Source organism: Falco naumanni, chromosome 12, assembly GCF_017639655.2.
Source record: "Falco naumanni isolate bFalNau1 chromosome 12, bFalNau1.pat, whole genome shotgun sequence".
NCBI lineage: Eukaryota > Metazoa > Chordata > Aves > Falconiformes > Falconidae > Falco > Falco naumanni.
Genome location: NC_054065.1, coordinates 13,664,401 through 13,682,552, shown reverse-complemented (window position 1 = coordinate 13,682,552; position 18,152 = coordinate 13,664,401). Strand labels below are relative to the sequence as shown.

At 48.4% G+C, this 18,152-nt stretch overlaps 1 protein-coding gene across 3 annotated transcripts in view; it reads left to right on the top strand.

Annotated features, from left to right (window-relative positions):
- The window catches only part of MDGA1 (MAM domain containing glycosylphosphatidylinositol anchor 1), a 154,486-nt gene that overhangs the window by 48,404 nt on the left and 87,930 nt on the right, over nucleotides 1–18,152 (top strand). For all 3 annotated transcript variants that reach the window (XM_040612262.1, XM_040612261.1, XM_040612263.1), the window contains exons 3-7: nucleotides 2,087–2,261; nucleotides 6,634–6,830; nucleotides 9,582–9,714; nucleotides 14,921–15,190; nucleotides 15,593–15,922. In XM_040612262.1, the coding sequence (XP_040468196.1) occupies nucleotides 2,087–2,261; nucleotides 6,634–6,830; nucleotides 9,582–9,714; nucleotides 14,921–15,190; nucleotides 15,593–15,922 (1,105 nt within the window). The remainder of the gene's footprint in view (nucleotides 1–2,086; nucleotides 2,262–6,633; nucleotides 6,831–9,581; nucleotides 9,715–14,920; nucleotides 15,191–15,592; nucleotides 15,923–18,152) is intronic.

The window sequence follows — 18,152 nt, the reverse complement described above, 5'->3', positions numbered from 1 at the left end:
CTCAGAGTGGGGGCAATGTGTCTGGAGATACTGGACCACAGCATGGGTCTGCCCGCTCTGGGACAGAGCGTGGTACGAGTGGCAGCTGGTGCATACAGCACAGCTAGGTGTGCCAGAACACACTCAAGGGAGCCAAGTGTGATATTTGTGCCTTCTTGCCCCCCTTCCCCGGTCCTAGTGAAAGCTGTTTGTGCTGAGAAGCCATGCATGTGCATACACCTATCAGTGCCTCCGTAGACTTGCTTGTGAGGAGCTACTTGGCTAAGAGGCTGTAACATACGACAAAGGAGAGGGAGACTCAGCCAGCAGGATTTGAAATGGTTTATCCGTCAAAGCATATCCTGGAAACAATGAAAATGAAGCTATCTGAGCCAAGCCAGCAAAAATGACCAGCCTAGGCTTGTGACAGTGATGGGCAGATGATAGCTGTGCATGTCAGAAATGAGGAAGATGGTAGGGCTGGCCCTGCCTAAGGATGTTAAATGTGTGGGAAGGTGCTGGCAGGTTGTATGGAGTGGAGCCTGAGTAGCCAGAGAGATTGCTGGAGCAGAGTCTGATGCAGACAGCATGCCTGGTGGGCAACATTGTGGCTTGTCATTGCCTGGATATGCACAAGGGGACACCAGAGCATGGAACCAGACATGACTGGAGATGCTGGAACCCATGCAGATACAATGTGGCATGTGCCCTATCTCTGCCTTCCCCCCTGATGGATAGATTTCTTCCCTAGCTAAGCTCATATCCTAACGTTTGTTTAATCTTTTTTCCCTTCTATCAGCCAGTCATTAAAGTATGAAAATGTGGCCAAAATACTTAAATGAAACTGAAATTGGAAAGATTAAGGAGCTGGCTGAAGTGTCCTTGCAAACAAAGACTCTGAGAGTCCCAGGGTCCTCAGACAATTTCCTAATAAGCCTGCAAAGGTTAAATAAATCCATGGTCATTAGCTCTGAAAATCTGCTCAGCCTACTGCTCTGGGAGTGGAATGTAGACACCCCTGTTCTTTCCAGAGCATCAGCATCAATCAGGTGATGGCAGTGAACTTGAGGCAAAGTCTGGCACAGTGGTCAAGGTACCTGGTCCATCTTATTTGTGGCCAGTGCCGAATGAAAGTTTGTCTTCTTTCTGTTGGCTGATCCTGCTGGACCTCAGTCCCAGAGTCTAGATGGGCACCAGTCAGCACCCTTTAGAAAGGAGGTTGCAGACAGAGGAAACCAATGGGCTGAGAAAAGCCCTCTCTCCCACGCATTGTCTGGACTGCAGAAAACACGGGGGAAGCTTGTACTGCCACTGCTAGGGCTGTACCTCGTTCCAGATGTAAGAATAACAGTCTTTAGGAGCGCTGTCCTTTTGCCACCATTCACCATGAAATACCATGCAGCTCTGTTGCCCCCGCAAGCCAGGATCTTAAGATATGTAACATAAGGACAAAAAATGCAAGATAGAAAAAATCCCATTAGATTTCAAGCTTTCTTTCTCTGTATCTTTAAAATCAAAGTAAAAGCCTGCAAAAGGATGACTTATAAAAATAACATACACAGAGGTTCCCTGAGGGAAAGGGGCAAGAGCCACATAGCAACTGCATTTTCTCACTTACTTGGAAAAGCAAACAGCAGAAGTAGCCTCGCTGTCCAGAGAAAGATGAGAGAGTGTTGACTGCAATAAAAGGTTTGTAGCTGTGAGCTGATGTCTGCTGTAGCTTTGTGGCCTGCCAGCCACATGAGGTCCCAGGGCTTAATGGTGAAAGTCCTGTGCCGTGCGGATAGTGGTATAAAACTAACCAAACTGCTGGGTGTACAGGACCAGAGCAGGAGTGGTAAATACACAGCGTGTGTCTGGGTGAACTTAGGAGTTACGCTGGACACTCAGACACGGGGACTGGTGATGGACGAGGATCAGCAGCTGGTCTACTGAGACATACTGAGATCAGTAGGTGAACTTTGGTAAGTTCTGATGGTGCTGTAGGGCTTATTTTTGAGAGTGGCTAGGAAGGATGGGGAGGAGAGGTGAAGGGAGCACTGCTGTCCCTTGGCATGTCTAGTTTGGGTCACTGCTTGTTTGTATTCCTCTTGTTCTTCTCGTGCAGGTGAGATGGACCAAAACTGCTGGCAGCGCGTCGGACAAATTCCAAGAGACGTCAGTGCTTAACGAGACACTTCGGATTGAGAAGATCCAAAGGCTGCAGGGGGGCCGCTATTACTGTAAAGCAGAAAATGGGGTTGGGGTCCCTGCCATCAAGTCCATTCGAGTAGATGTGCAGTGTAAGTCATTTAGCGGCAACCCATTCCTTCCCACAGTTCTACTGCATGTCTCTGCCTTGCTGCGGGGCTGGTAGGGAGCTGCATTGCCCTAGGACCGTGCGCACCTGATCCAGGAGCAAAGGGACTGGAGTAGTGTCCCCAGGGTCCATTTTCCCTGGGAGATTAGATCCATCCAGAAAAAGATAGCTCTGGCTGTCCATGTGAGTCATTCTTATCTAGGTGCTGTGATGTCTGTCACCGCCAGGGATCCCTAGCACTTGTCTGGGATGTAGCACTGTAGATGACTTCCACTTTCTTTGTCTTCATTTTGAAACTGGCAATGTGTGAAGCAAACCAGTGCTTCTTGAAACTGGTAGTGCCTCAGATGCTTGAAGCATTCCTGAAACCAGTGCCTTGCCCCCAGCATTGCTACCTCTGTAGCATGGTGGAAACAGAGCAGAAGACTCTGGGATGCACCTGAGGAGGCTGAGCTGTGAAGGGGTGAACGTGAAGCAATCTGTGAGGACCCCTTGACATCAGTGTCTCAGTGTTTCTCTGGCTGGTTGCACTGCCCAACCTTCTTGTGTCCTGGAGATGTTGTCAGTGGTTCTCCACCTTGGGCCCCAAGTTTTGAAGGCTTCTCATGCTGGCTTAATGTTGTTTATTCTTCGGCTGCTGTGGCAAAAAGGGAGGGAAATGAAACATCCCATAACCCCCCTATGGGAGGAATCCAAGATGTAAGGTCTAGGCAACTTTTGAAGAGATTTGCTCTCTTGGGGAAGATGACCATTCTTCTCATTGTCCTCAGCTATCCACTATTCCAGTTTTCTCCAACCCAAGTAACATCAAATCCCTTTCATCATTCATATCTCCTGAGAAGGCCTAGCCAGCAAGAGTTGATGCTAAAAAGATGTAAAGCGGGATAAAGCAACTGGAACCGCCCCTGAACCTGTCACCACCTGTTCCCACGCTGCTTCTAGCAAGACAGCCTTCTGTGCTGAGGTGTGTGGTGGTTATCTCCGAGGAGCAACCTCAGGCTGCAGAACTCCAGTGCCTGTCTGGAGTCTGGGCAGAGCTGTGCTAACAGCAGCTGCTGCCTGACAGCTTCTTTTTAGCCCTACAGTGATGTGACCCTCACAAAGTGTGCCATAGACTTGAATGTCTTCAGGCTTTGGCAGGTTCATGGTCTGCAGTTGTGGTATATAGCTTGGAGCAGGTCCCATCTCTGTTCCTTCCTTGCCCTGCCCTGCATTGGAGTAGTGCAGTGTGAGCACCGTCCTACAGGCTGGGAAAATAGATTGTTTAATGAGCAGCCTCTTTGGATAGGATGAGCATTTCTTCATGGGCACCACATAGTTTTGTTTCAATGAGTTCTGACACCCGTGTAGATCTGCTTGGCTTCTCTGCCCGTTTCTTCTACATGTGGTGGAGGCATATGGTGACTCTCTGTTGCAAAGGGGACTTGCTTTTCTCAAGCCTCGGTATGACACTTTGCCAAGGCCTGTGTCTCTAGGAACAGGACTGCGGCATGAATCTCTTTCTGCCCAAAGGGTGCTCCCTTTACTTCTGGGGTGCAGGCTGGAGCTAGAGTGATGTAGTGTCCCGTGGTCCCTCGTGCAGCTCTGACCTGTAGAACTATGGGGCTAATAGGGTGGCCAAGGGCTTTCTCATACTAACATCTACTCTGCAGATGGACTTGGTAATGTACCTCTGTTCTGCTCACTTGGTTTTTTGGGAGGAGAGACTATTTTCTGCTAGTATTTGCAGTAGGTACAAGGGAACACATAGGAAAAACCACAGTTTTTGTTGAACACTCACCCAGGCAACCTTCAGCTGAATGAATCAGAATTTGAAAACAAACCCCTTATTTCCCCACATCCCAATTTGTAGTTAAGAGGTAAGTAATCACCCTCATGTGAGCCTTGGTGTCCTTGACAGCTAGTGCTAGTCCTCACTCATACTTTTGGTATTAGACAGCAAGGTTGTGCAGAGAGCAGCATTGGTGCCAAGAGGATATTAAACTGGAAACACTAATGTGTAGCAAGTTATTCCTTTACTCCAGTGGGCATCAAGTGAGGCTTTAAAGTATTGGTTAGATACTGGCAGACAGGCAGCTGTTGTTTCGAGTATTTCCATGTGGGAGAGAGAGAAAGTAAAGAAAAAGGAAGAATGGATGTTTACAAGCTTACATTGTGCATGAAACATCCCATGTGATCATCTCCATGAGCAGCCTTTGGCCAAATTTATCATTTGTGCAGCTCACGGACATCAGTGGCATTACTCGTACATCAAGGACATGCGTATCGTCATAGGTCTTATTTTAGCTTTTCTCAGGAGGGCTAGACTTAAAGCTGACTGCTACAAAAGAAGGCTGAAAGATTCAAGGAAGGAAAGGTTTAGCAACCAAAAGGAAGATGTTTTCTGTGTGGGGAGTAGCTGGGAGCCAGGAGACCTGAATGGTGAGTATCTTTGATCAGTAAGGAAAGTGTATTGCCATGCATCCTGCTGAGAAACAGGAGGCTCAGAAGGATGGTGCTGCAGAGTTACTCATGTAAAGTGTGAACAAATAAAGGAGGGTTAAGGACAAAGAAGGAGGAAAGAGGAGAGGCTGTGCCTAAGGTCCCCGTCCAAGAGAATTTGGTGTAAAATTCAGTCACTCATGTCTCTACATGGAGACAGCACTGTATGGAGAGGAGCCTTTTTTTCCACCTATGTGTGCTTTTCTTCAGCCTTGGGTTGTTTTTTGTTGGGGTTTTTTGGGGTGGTGGTGGGTGGCTGTGCCTTTTCGTTTTTATGGTAATGGATCTTACTCCTATCTCTGAGCTATGGCGTGGTCAAGCAGACAGATCTCGGATCCCATTACAATTGCTGCCTACCAAGCATACAGCTCATTAAAATATGCAAATCCACAAGTTGACACTTGTGATTCAGCAGAGAAGATACATTATTTGGGAGACATGTTAGCAGAAACTTATCCCAGCTTTCCTCTTTCTTTCTGGGAGTCAGCTCTCCAAACTCACAAATCTCTAAAATAAAATACCGTGAAGATCAGGTGGCATAGGAGAGCAGGAGGTGATGAGCATGTGTCCTTGTCCTCGCTGCTAACATGTGCAGAAGACAGTAGTGGCAGCACAAGACAATAGTGGGGGGGTGTGCCTCCGTTTCCTTGCAGGTGAAGATGGGTTATAAGGCTCTTGAAAATGTAGAATTGCTTCAGCTGAGCTCAACAGATGCCTTCTAAGATGTGCTTAAGGGCACAGGGGCAGATCTTTTAGGGGCCCGGTTGGGGATTAGGTTTAACCCCCATCAGTCTCAAAGTGATTCTGGGAGGAGAAAGATCCAGCCCCTCTGAGGTTTTCCTCATGCTTCCTTGATGTTCAAACATGGACATCTGGTGCAAAAGCTCAAGGCAATGATCCCTTTTTAGCAGGAGGGCAACCCTTGGAGACCAGTGTGCTCTGAGTGGGTGGAGAGAGTATGCTCCCTGCGAGGCTGTTGCTTGTGCCCTTGCAAGTGAAGTGACTGATGACCATTGATTCAGTCATGACAGCTGTGTCTGGTGCAGGTATGGTGAAGGAATTGGAAGGACTGTTTTCTGTAAAGGGAGAAAACAAAAAGAGTCTGATCAGTTTCAGAGGTGGGTGATAGGAATGCAGCGAGTAGAAGTTGCTGAAGAAGGAGAGTCAGTACGAACCTTGAAAAGAAGAAAATACACAGAGGATATGTTAATAGGAAGGAAGAGAAATTGTACATACCTGTCACAGTGTTTTGCATCTCATGTTCCCATGGCACCCCATGAGACTTGCTCCTGTCTAGGAGATGACCTTCCATCTTAGCTCCTTGATCTTGTCCTGACTTTTACTCTCACCCCTTGACTTGAAGGTTTGTCATATTCTTTGTGTGGATGTCTCACAGCCATGGGCTTAGCCCTGTGATTTCAGGAGAGATTTGGGAAGTGGAAAGTGGAAGCAGAAGAAATTGCGATAGAGCAGAGTTTCCTGGGATCCTTCTGACCTCGCCCTCAAGTAGAGGGCAGTGATTTTGGGTGTGGGGTGCCACTGGGGAAGGTGAAGCAGCCCGCTGGTCTGAGGCATGTGGTAGGCAGGTGGTTTGCTTGAGGACTACGTGGGGATCTGCAAACCAGAGGGTGCTTTCTATTCTCTGAAGGTTGCGTGGTGAGTGGGAGAGTTTTGGCTTCTCCTGTTTGTTCCCTTTAGATATTGTTTGTGTTACCTGCCCTCAGATCAGCTCTTAATTCAGCAGTTGTCATCAGTCAAATATGTGGGAGCTTCCGCTCTCCTCTGTGTGCCTGGAGCATCCTCTGCTCTGCAGGCTGTATGTGCAGACCAAGCTTCACTAACAGCTGCTGCGGCCCTCCCTACCTTCCTTCCAGATCTAGATGAACCTGTTCTCACCGTTCACCAGACCATCAGCGACGTACGTGGCAGCTTCTACCAGGAGAAGACTGTCTTCCTCCGCTGCACTGTCAACTCCAACCCACCAGCTCGCTTCATCTGGAAACGGGGAGCTGAGACACTTTCCCACAGTCAGGACAATGGCGTGGATATCTATGAACCCCTCTACACACAGGTGAAAAAAAGCAAACCTCCCCCAGCTTGTCTTGAGCATCTTGCTGATGCAGCTTATTCTGTAGTAGATGGTGTTTCCTTCCTTGCATGGGTTGTGATGCTGAGGAGAGGGTGAGGCTCACTGCAAGGAGCACCGTCTCCAAAAGGGCTGGTAGAGCCTACTTCTGTATGTGTGTTGCCAGGGTACAAGAGGAGCAGAGCAGCAGGATGGAGTGTGACAGCCTAGAAGTACATTCCCCCTTCTGGCACTGTCCCCAAGAGCAGATCACAGCTCCCCTAATGAGGTTATGTGGCTGCTGGATGGCTGAGACTACAATCCAAGCAAACAGTCCCAAGACTGGGTCTCCTCTGTCTCCCATTACTAATGTGGGGTTTGTTTTTTCTTAAATGAGTGTCCAAGCTCCATATATCGGGAAGTCCTCCTTGTTTATAGAGTTTTTCCACATGGCAACGAGTAACGGGGAGCCCAGCTGTCTGGGCACTCCTGCTTGCCTGTGCTGGACTTGCCCCTGGACAACCACATTACCCCTCTGAACACCGCTGTCTTCACACTAATTAGCCTGCCAGGGCAGTGGGAGACCAAAGGGAATTCTTCTTTCGCCAAGGCACTCTGGGCTTGTTATCCTAAGCTGAGCTCCCAACTCCGAATGTCCTTTGGCTGCTAACCAGCAAGGCAGCATGAGGCAGCGGAGGGAGGGCTGAAAGGGCAGCTCCCCAGGGTGCCTGTTTCATCCCACGCACCTTCCTGCGCTCCCAGAGCTGGGCCCTGAGCACATTCTGGCCGAGTTTGATTTCTGAGTGATGCCCCAGGCAGCTTTTCAGTTAATGTAGTCATGTTCATATTTTATTGAAACACGCCATCTCTGTAGGTCATGGAAATGGGCAGCCAAATGGAAACGTTCGGGGGGATAAGTGGAGAGAAGAGAGATGCTGGTGAGCAGCAGATTTGCAGAAACACTGTAGGTCAGTGCTGCTGTTTGGCCCTGAAAGGAGCTTTGTCTAGTCCAGTGCTATGTGGCATCCGAGTAGGACATCCCTGGCCTTAAAGGAAGCCATCACGGGCTCTTCCAGCTTTCACTAAGCTCAGTGTAATTAACAAGGGACATTGCTTAATGAGAGGATGTCTTAAGACTTGAGATATTTTCTTGAGCTAAATAAGGCATCTAGCAGAAATTCACCGTGTTGCAGCATTAATGTGTAAACGATCCGGCGTTCTGCAGCTCCTGACAGGGAATGTTCCCAACGTGCTGGGTCATTCCCAGCGCTGAGCGAGGGTGTTAGGGCTTCTGTGCTCGCACACGTGCGCCCTTACGGACCTCTCCTTAGCACCAGCATAGACCTGGTGGTTTGGGTTGGTAAGTTAATGAAAACACACCTCTGCAACACTGTTTGGATGGGGAAATCTTGCTGGAGCTCAAATGCACTACGTTAAACAAGGCACACTTCACAGGGGTTTGTAATATTGTCTTAGAGATGAACTGGTATCAGTGTCAGGTTTGGGTAGTCTTTTACATTAAAAAGGAGGTGAAGACTTTACTCTTTAGGCTTTTTAAAAGTTACACTGCAGGTTTTTACACATTTACCCAATATTTACTAATCAATAAACAGGATACATATAACCCTGTAAGTAATTAGTTGATGTGCATGTTGTAAATGCTGTCATTTGTGTGGCATAGCAACAAATCCCGGGGGACAGGACTTTCACAGGGTTATTGGTCTCCTAGGTATTTATCTTTCTAATTTACTCAGTTCATATCCTTTTTCTCTGCATATTAGCATGCCTGAGCTCATCGTCCAGTCCCTTGAGGTTGTTCTTAGGAGGATTTGTCGTGCTGACACCTTCTCACGTTTGCAGGCAATTACGGGATGGTTTCTCCAGAAGAGATTTAGACAAACACAAGGAGAACTACAGTGACAAGCTGTCGTGGGAAGACATACGAGTTGCAGGGTGTGCAAACCACAGGACGCATCTCGGAGCTTTCCACATTCCATAAATAAAAATCTAAATCTAAAAGAATGCATCTACTGTTAATTTAACAACTTGATTATGTTTCTATAACAAGCCAGTAACTAATGGAGTGCCAGAAAGTGATTTTGTTTATTTGTTTGTTACCTTGGTATGAGAAAAGGCTGTTAAAGTCTGTGCAGTCACTCATCACTCTAGATTTACACCAGCATAAATGAGGTTAGAATCTAGAGAAGACAGATGAGAAAGTTTTGGGGAGTTCTTTGAATATTTCTATGAATTACCTTTTTTTCCCCTGTGCTGCAAATTTTTACACTGTAACTGTTGAACTTGTCATATTTAGGCCAGCATTAAGGCTTGTATATACTCTGATTTAATTTGGTTGAGCGATGTTGAGACCCCAGTGACATCCCTTGGGTTCCTACCAACATCTCAGTGTGAGATCTCAGGGTCTGTTTTGGAACATTTAAGGTTTTTCAAGTTCTGCAAGATGATTCTGACAGTGGTTGATGAGAAATTATGCCTAGACCTGTTTGACAGTGCTTTCAGGTCATATGTCAGTTGGATGCTGGGTGTTTGGAGAAATCCTGCAGGTGGAGTTACCACAGTAAACATTTTGTGTCTCCTTTATATATAGCTAGGGGGGCTTGGAGTCTGTGCAGTTTGCTGAGGTTTGGATGGAAACTGCTGGTAATCTAATTCAGGACAGGTTACAGACTTGCAATGATGATCTGTGCTTTGTACACCTTGTACATCTTTTTTCCCCACTTTTTTCCCAACTGCCAGGGTGAAACCAAAGTCCTGAAGCTGAAGAACCTGCGGCCCCAAGATTATGCCAGTTACACATGCCAGGTGTCTGTCCGCAACGTCTGCAGCATCCCTGACAAATCCATCACCTTCCAGCTCACAAACACCACAGGTAAGAGGGGGTGCAGAGGGTCCCTGCAGCCTTCCAACCCCTCACCTGCTCAACAGCCCTTACCCTCCAGGAGGATAACACAGCATGCTCTCCAGGACCGGCAGCACCTCATGTTCATGTACACGGCTGCTAGGATTACAAATCCTTCATGTAGAAGTCTTGTGGCCAGGGATGCTCTGATTTCTTGTAGCTCTGCATATAGCTGGTGCTTTAACCAGGCCTGCCGTGAGATCATTAAAACAGAGTACATGTAGGTGTTGAGGCACTATGTAGTTTTTAATCCAGACACTTTTATTTATTTATAATTCTAAGTGACTTTAAAAATAGATTTGATACAGTCTAGAGCGGGGCAGACGCTGCAGCAGTTCTTACAAATAATTCATCCGTGTGTGGCTCTGGCCTGGCTTGCCAGGCTGTGCTCTCAGCACCTCCGAGCTAACGGGCTCTGCTGGTGCTGATGTTTGTGGAAAGCAAACATCTCCAGTGCCTTCCCAACAAATAAATTTTACACTGCTATTCATACTGGCAGTGCTTGGGTGCACCTCCAGTTGTGAGCAGAATCAGTCTGGTGCCTCTTGCTTGACCTGCAGTAACTGACTGATGACTGAGTATCATGTACCAAGTACTTGCAAGAACCCGACTGCAACCTGTCCATTAAAACCAAACCAAACTGGACCCACAAAAGAAACCACCCACAAAGCCCCCACATGTGTTGAATATTTTCAAATAATAAGTAAATGTCAGGAAATCGCTTCCAGCCCTGGGGTACTCCATGATCAGAAAGAAAGGCATTGTAGTTGTTTGAATTATTCACCTCTCTAATGTAACACAATGCAGTTTGCATCCCTTGTGTCATCTTTGTGCGGTGGAAACAGAACTCTTTTGATGTCGCCAACTGTTGATGGGATATTGTTGATACTGTATAAATTACGTTTATTGATCTGACTTGAGCCCAAGGTGCTGAACAATAGTTGCATCATTTCATGTAGAAAGAAGAAAAATAATGAGCTTAAGAAAACGAACTAAGTAGCTAATGTCATAAAAAAGTATTCTTGATGTAGTAAGATCTCTGAATGTGTCTGGAGCTGCTCATAAAACTGCCTGAATTTCTCTCAGGATGAGACTGTAGTGAATGCTGGGATATTCCCTTTAAAAACTTATCTTGTGCTCGAGATGAAGAAAGGGATCTCATACAGATCTTCTACCTTTGAAAACTTAGAAAATCAAATTTCTCATCGTGTGCACTCCCCCCTGCCAGCCCAAGCACTGGGAAACTACCCAGTTCAGCCCCTTTACTGAGTGAACGGGGGAAACGTATTTTCAGGTGGTAGCCAGATCAAAAGCCAGCGATATGGCTGAATTTATACCAACTTCATCAGTACTTACCTAAGCTCTGAACCTGGGCCTTGTAGCACCTACATCTAGTTCTTTTTTTCCTGTTGTTTAGTTGTAGATGCATTTTTATACATAGTTACGGTGGAGCCTGACACTACAAGCTCAAAGGCGTCATGGAAAATGCGTTCCTAGAAAATTGTATTAAAAGCTGGTGGTGAAAATGAAACTGGCATTGGGGTGTGAGCAGGGGTTGTGTTAAATAACCCAAGTATATTTATCAGGAAATATATTATCTGGCTTACTTACTCTGTAGGTAGTATTGTGCATAGATGAGAAAATATTTAAAGAAAAATCATTCTCTCCTGTTTTGCATAGGTCTTTTCTCTCCCTCTTGTGTTTTAGCAGCCTCTGTAGCCTTGGCTGCGCCCGGAATCCTGAGCAGCTTTGCTTGGGATGCCTTTGCCTTTGCAACTGAGGAGGGCCCAAAGGGCACCGAGGTGCATGGAAATCAATCTCTTAAATATTTATAGACCCAGATACTACAGACCTTGAGGGCAATTAGTGGGTCAGGTCATGTCAGGCCAAGGGAATCTTCTTTTCCGCCTTAGTTTGCCGTTCCTCAGCTGGCTAACTTTGGCTCCTCTGGCAGCAGCCTTTGAGCAGCCCACAGTCTCCAGCAAGATGTGCTTCTCCCAAGCTCTGTGTCAGCAGCTTGGCACATGCAGCAGGGGATGGGTTCTTGGTCTACAACCTTGATGGGAAAGAGGTTTCCTCTGCTGCTCCTCTGTCCTGCTGTGGCTCTGGAGCAGGAGGTTGGGTCTGCAGAGCCACAGGACCAGCTCAGCACCGGGCTGCCGTCACTTGCTCCAGCAGGGTCAGACCAACGTTTTCCCCTTCCTCAATTTCTGCAAAATTAAGCAGCCCAGCTGGTTAATTCTCCTGCAGTTTTACTGCAGCAAATTGGACTTCAAAGGGAATTGAAAGCGACTCTTTGTTTTTAATGGTCCCCTTGCTGCTCAGCAGACTCCGCCAGCAGGTTTCCTGAGCCAAGAACAAAAGGAATTGCCACAGGTTACAAATAAATGAGATTCATCTCCTGCATAGCAATGTCTGCAGACTGTTAACCTCTGTCTGCTGACAGGAGTGGGAGTGGGAGCCCGTGCAGGCGGCCACGGCCAGGCTCCCTTTTGGGGCAGGTCACAGGGCTCGCTGCCTGGAACTGTGCGGGTGGCAGCTTTGCAGTTGCCCTCCCTCCCTCTTGCATGCACACACAACCTGTGCTGAGGCAGTGCTGGCACCAGCATGTCACTTTTTTCCCGTGTTGCCTTGCCCAGAACTGGGTAAGATGATTGTTGGTCTGATATGTGCACATCAAGCACTGCAAGAGCCCTAAATCTTAACCAGAGCTTGCAGGACCTCTGGTTTGTGCTCCCCAACCCTGACATCTTCTCTCTGGCCATAGACTGGTTTCAGCCTTTCTCTGGCTCTGACAGGGATGGATGGAGATTGCCAGGCAAGATGCTGCATTTGTCAGTTTGTCTGTGCCCTGTGAACCTGAGACCAGTTCCATGTCAGAGGGCAGCAACAGCTATTTGGTGTTAGCTACACTCAGCTGACAGCCTGTTAGTGTCAGGAATGTGACCTGCCTGACCATAGTGAGTCAAGCTATTGCATTCCTGGTCTTCCTAGCATCTTGTGAAACGGCCTGGAGCTTGGAGAGGATGTACAAATCCTTCCTTTGCTCATTAGTGCACATTAACCCTTGCATACTGTTTCCAAAACTCCAGCAAAGAGACCTGTGAAAGGCTCTGAGTGCAGGCTGTGGCCTCCTGAAAGTCAAGGACTCCAACCACTGGCCTCAAAATGGCCCGTGCAGGTGGCAGAGGAGCCACCTTCTTCCTTAGGCACAGCTGGCCACCCCTGGCACAAACAGCATGCACCGTGGCCAGGGAGAGACGTTTAATTCACTGCACCAGAGCAATATCCCAGCATGGCGGTAGCTGCGCTGCTAAATTATGGTGCTGGTGCGGCGGAGAGAGCAGTCCTCCTTGCCTTGTTTGTATGGGCTGTAATTCAGAGATCCAACACAAATCCAGCACAGCTCATTAACGCAGGGTCCAGGGAGAGAAGAGGCAGAAATAATGATGCTGTTAAATCAGGCTTCATGAATATGGAACAATGTCTTATTTTGCATTATTATGGCTGTTACTTAAAACATACTCCCCGCCTTTGTGCTGGCGACTGCTACTTTCTCAGCCCTGTGTGGATGGAGCCGGTGATGGTGCTGACAGGGGCTTTAAAAGGCTTTTCCTGGGGTGAAACAGACAATATAAAAAGGAAGGTTTTTTGATTAGTTCCTGGAGGGGGGATGTAGTGAGACGGGTGCAGAAATAAACCAAAACCAGGTACTAGAGTATTCAAAGGAGAGGTTCTCTAGACATTTTGAATTGGTCTCCGTTCAGTTGTGCATGAAAGACAACCCCTGTGACCTGGTCTGTAGCCCTCAGGTCTGTAGAAAAGTGTATTTGACACTTGTGGAGGTGAAGGAGATTAAGAGTGAGTGCAGAGCTACTCTTCGTGGACTGTTACAGTGCTAACAGGTCCTGGTCCTCTGTGTCAGGCTTTGAGCTGCGAGGGCCAGCTGCCTGGCAGAGGCTTTGCCTCTCAAAGATGTCTAGTTGGGTGTGAGACATGGGGAAGCGTATCATGGGATAGATGAGGTCCATTTTTCATGGTGGACCTCCCCAAAACTCCTTCTTGGGATGGCAACTCTGTACAGGAGAAGTGGTTTAATCCTAACTGTCCCTAAAGACAAGCAGTTGTTGCGTTCTAGCAGGATCCTCTGAGCCTGTCCTTTCTCCTCCGGCTCTCCATCAGGGTGGAGCTCTAGTGGTCAAGCAGAAGGAGCAGGCTGTGACTGGGCATGCACCTGGTGCTCTTCCCTTGGGACTGAGAGAACCATCCAGCAAACACTTGACATCCCAGTGAGCTTCCCAGCATGCTTTGAATCAGGTCCTGAGATGCTAGGCTTCATCCACGGCTGCAACTTCCCATGCTTTGTGACAGTGAATCTCCTGTTCTCCTGTCTGCGTTGGTTTTTTTCCTTTCCTTTTTTCTTTCTCAGGGCTCAGTGCATTGTGCTGTTCCTGTCCAAGGCATAAGCAGATTAACTGTGATTGGTACAATAGTGTTGCAGCAAGGGAGATACAGGTGCTCTAGTAGGAGCTACCAGTTGAGAATTTTCTCCAGTGCTGCTTCTGCAGGGCCTGCCTAGAGTCAGGGGGGTTAAGTACAGGGAGAACAGAAGGCGATGTGGTGTCTGCAGAGGAGTGGGCTGGATGCATGCAGGTAGGTAATGCAGAGCTGCAGTGGCTTTCCATTGCCCTTCTGCCTTGCTGCAGTTGTTTGCGTCAGGAGTCAAGAAGCCTCTAGTTTCAGGTTTTCCGCTGCCAGATTTATCTCTGGTTGCTGCTTCTGCCTGTGCAAGGGGGGTTCATCAGGCTTTTCTTTTAACCTGAGTCTTAAGCCCTAGAGAACCTGCACTGAACACTGCTAAAATATCACACCTAGCTTGTTTCCCAAGCCCAGGCACTAGTGGTGGAGTGTTTTAGGCATGACCTCTGTTCTGGGGCAGTGTGAGGTCCTGCCTGCAGTGTTTCCTAACCATAACAGAGCAGAGTGCTCAAACTCAGACATGGTAATGCTTTAGGTTCACGGAAACCTTGTATTTGTAATGAACTCACAGATCCCTCCAGCTCTCCCTGCTCAAACCAGCTGTCTTCAAGAACAGACCTTAGAAAGTCTGAAGGTGTGCACAGGCAAGTTGATGGGTCTTTTTCAAGCTCAGAAGTGTCCCTCTGTACTCTTCCAGCTCCACCTGCTCTGAAGCTGTCTGTCAATGAGACGCTGGTGGTCAACCCCGGTGACAACATCACTATGCAGTGCTCTCTGACAGGCGGTGACCCACAGCCAGAGTTGGTTTGGTCTCATTCTCCTGGCCCGATGCCTCCCAACAGCCTTGTGCAAGGAGGCAACCTCACCATCTGGAGGATCCGCGTGGAGGACTCAGGCTACTACAATTGCACGGCCATCAACAATGTGGGGAACCCGGCAAAGAAGACAGTGAACCTGCTGGTGCGGTGTAAGTTGCTCTTTTTCTTGGAGCATGGGTTTTCAGGGTGGAGGGGCTAGATTTGCATTTCTCCTGGCTGCTGTTGTGCAGCTGAGGGTGAATGTGATACTTAGCAGTGATTAGTATTCTGGAGAAGTGCCTATGCAAGCTTCTGTGCTCCCAGACCAACTGCTGTGCTAGCACCGCTTGCAGCCTCATCCCAGGCTATAGTACTGTCCTGGACTGGAAAATGATCCCAGGCTGCTACCTGTGAGGCCCTGGGGATATTTTGCGGGAATGTAACTGGGGGAGGTCTTCAGATAGATTTTGCATGGAGATGTTGCCTTCCTGAGGAGCAAAGAGTTGTTGTCCTGTCCCATGCAAGACACTTTGCTCCGTCCCTAACCAGTTTTGCACTTGTGTTCATCCCAGCCATGAAGAATGCCACGTTCCAAATCACCCCTGACGTGATCAAAGAGAGTGAGACCATCCAGTTAGGGCAGGACTTGAAGCTCTCATGCCATGTAGATGCTGTCCCCCAGGAGAAGGTTGTCTATTCCTGGTACAAGAACGGGAAACCAGCCAGGTTCTCAGACCGGTTGCTCATCACCCGGAATGACCCTGAGCTTCCACCTGTGACCTGCAGCTTGGAGATTATTGACCTGAGATTCAGTGACTACGGCACTTACCTGTGCGTGGCTACCTTCCAGGGAGCACCCATTCCTGACCTCAGTGTGGAGGTGAACATCTCCTCAGAGACAGGTGAGCCTCTCTGTGGCAGCTGGCGACCACACAGGAGTGGTTGGCATCACTGACTGTCCCCCACCCTCATGCCTCTGACTTTTTTGAGGGACCTCATGTGAGTGTCTTGAATCTCAATGGGGAAGAGACTCACATCCTCAGGTAAGTGTTTGGGTGAGACTGGAGACGAGTGATAGTTACAGCTTCTCTGCCAGATGTGTTATGCACCAAGCAGATTTTCCTTCATGTTTTTTCCCTATGAAAAGTTCAGAGTGCAGTCCAGTCAAAGCTACAGGGACAGGTTTAGAGTGTGGTTTTTCAGAGAAGCCTCCAAATTGTGAAGGAAGAAAGAGGGAGCGGTTATTTCACCAAATTTCTTTTGCTTAGAAAAGAGTAAAAGAGAAAGCAGGCTGCTCTTTTCTCTCTTTGGCATTGTTTATGAGGAATGTTCCTTTTTTCAGAGCTGTGGCCGGGAGATTGGTATCATCTGTCAGAGCAAATCCTGCGAAGAGCTTTAATGTTTACCAGATTGCAACTGCAATCTGTCTTGAGCACTCTCTTGGAGTCAAAGTGTTTTAAATGCCTCCCCTCTTTAAAATCAGGGTCAAAGCTTCACCCCATGGCTTGGTGAGGACAGGACTAATCCATAAGAGTGTTTGTCAGTCACCTTAGGGACTGAAATACAGGGTCTCAGGGCTGCCTTTCCGTTTCTGGGGAAGTGCTGTATCCAGCTCTGCTCTTCATTACATCGATGTAGTCTTGCTGCCTTTCCAGGACCTTGAGGGTACAGCACAAAGCAGTATTGGGCTGGTAATCTGGTGAGGACTCCTGGGGGGAGCCAGCTGCCCACAGATTTTGTCCTCAACCTTCACAGAAAGTTTCTTCTCAGTCCTTGGTTGTGCTGGATCCACTGGCCAGGCTGGTCCCAGTCTGGATTCTGGACGTTGCTCACTTCAGCCCCCCAGCAGAAAGTGCTGCACCTGCTTTTAATTCTTTTTGAAGCCCCTGTCTCCCAGCAGAAATGCTGGGGCCAGCCTGCTCCCAATGGGTGCTCATTAGCAGCCTGGAGATCAAGCCCTGACCATGCCACGGTCCCACTAAACACTGAAGAGTGGCTTCTCTTCTGCTTGCAGTCCCGGAAAGCAGTGCCCCCTCTGTGCCAGCAGACACCAACCCTGTTGTAGCAGCAGGGAAGAAAACTGGGGGAACCCTCCGGTCCTGGTGCAAACACAGCTCTCTTGACGGTGTGTGGCTGCTGCCAGCAGGAGCAATCTTCTTTGCCCAAGATCACTAGATGGCAGAGTACAATTGTGTTTAAGACTGCAAGGGCAGGAGGCTGCAAAGGGTGGGAAGACCCTGGATGATCCCACCAAAGGGCTGGGCAGTGTCTTGTTGGTGCAGGTGTTGCCCTAAGCACCAGCGGGTGCTGCCTTAAAGGAGCTGTCTGTGGTGGCAGGTTGCCCCATGTTCTGGCCTGTCCAGTGGAGAGCAAGCCCACATGCTCACGTGGGTGCTGCTGATGGGGAGGGGCAGGAGGGCAGCCTGGGGCATTTTGAAGCTTCTCTTTGGCAGCCTGGGCCAGCAGGACCGCTTTGTGACTCAGGGACTGAAAACAGCCATTCCTGGTGGAGCAGCTCTCCATGCAGCAGCCGAGGCTGTCCAGTGTGTAGCACTCTCATGAAAAGCAATGAGCCACCTCCAACATTTGGTTCCCACATAAAAACCCAGTGGGATATCCCCAGATCACAGAATCAGAGCAGGAGGGCAAGCAGCGGTGGCTCCATGTTTCCCCACTGAGCTAAGCTTGAGCTCGCTAAGGTGGCTGCCTCCACTGAGAAGCTCTGAGGAGATAGCTTTAATTAAAAAAAAAAATCTTCAAATGCAATTTACAGCTTTTCCCCATGGAGAAAATTGCCTCTCGCCAGGTAAGCAGCTGCCAGTTGAGCACCAAGAGTGCTGTCGTCCCTTCGCACTGTGTGGGGCAGGGTGTGATGAGATTCCCCAGCCCACAGGAGACCTGCAAATCGAAAATGTGGCCTCCCTGTTGCATAGGGAGGTCACTGCAGGGGGAGATTAGGCAGGAGCCATCCTAAATTTGCTCGTAAAGCAGCTGTGGTCTGTAATGTGTTACAATTACTGTAGCACACTCCCCTTTGCTGGAGTTCAATTGAGCTAACATTGGTTGGACCAGCTTGTTACAGCCTCTGTAGGTCTGAACTTTGATATAAATGGAAACCAAGTACAGGGACCT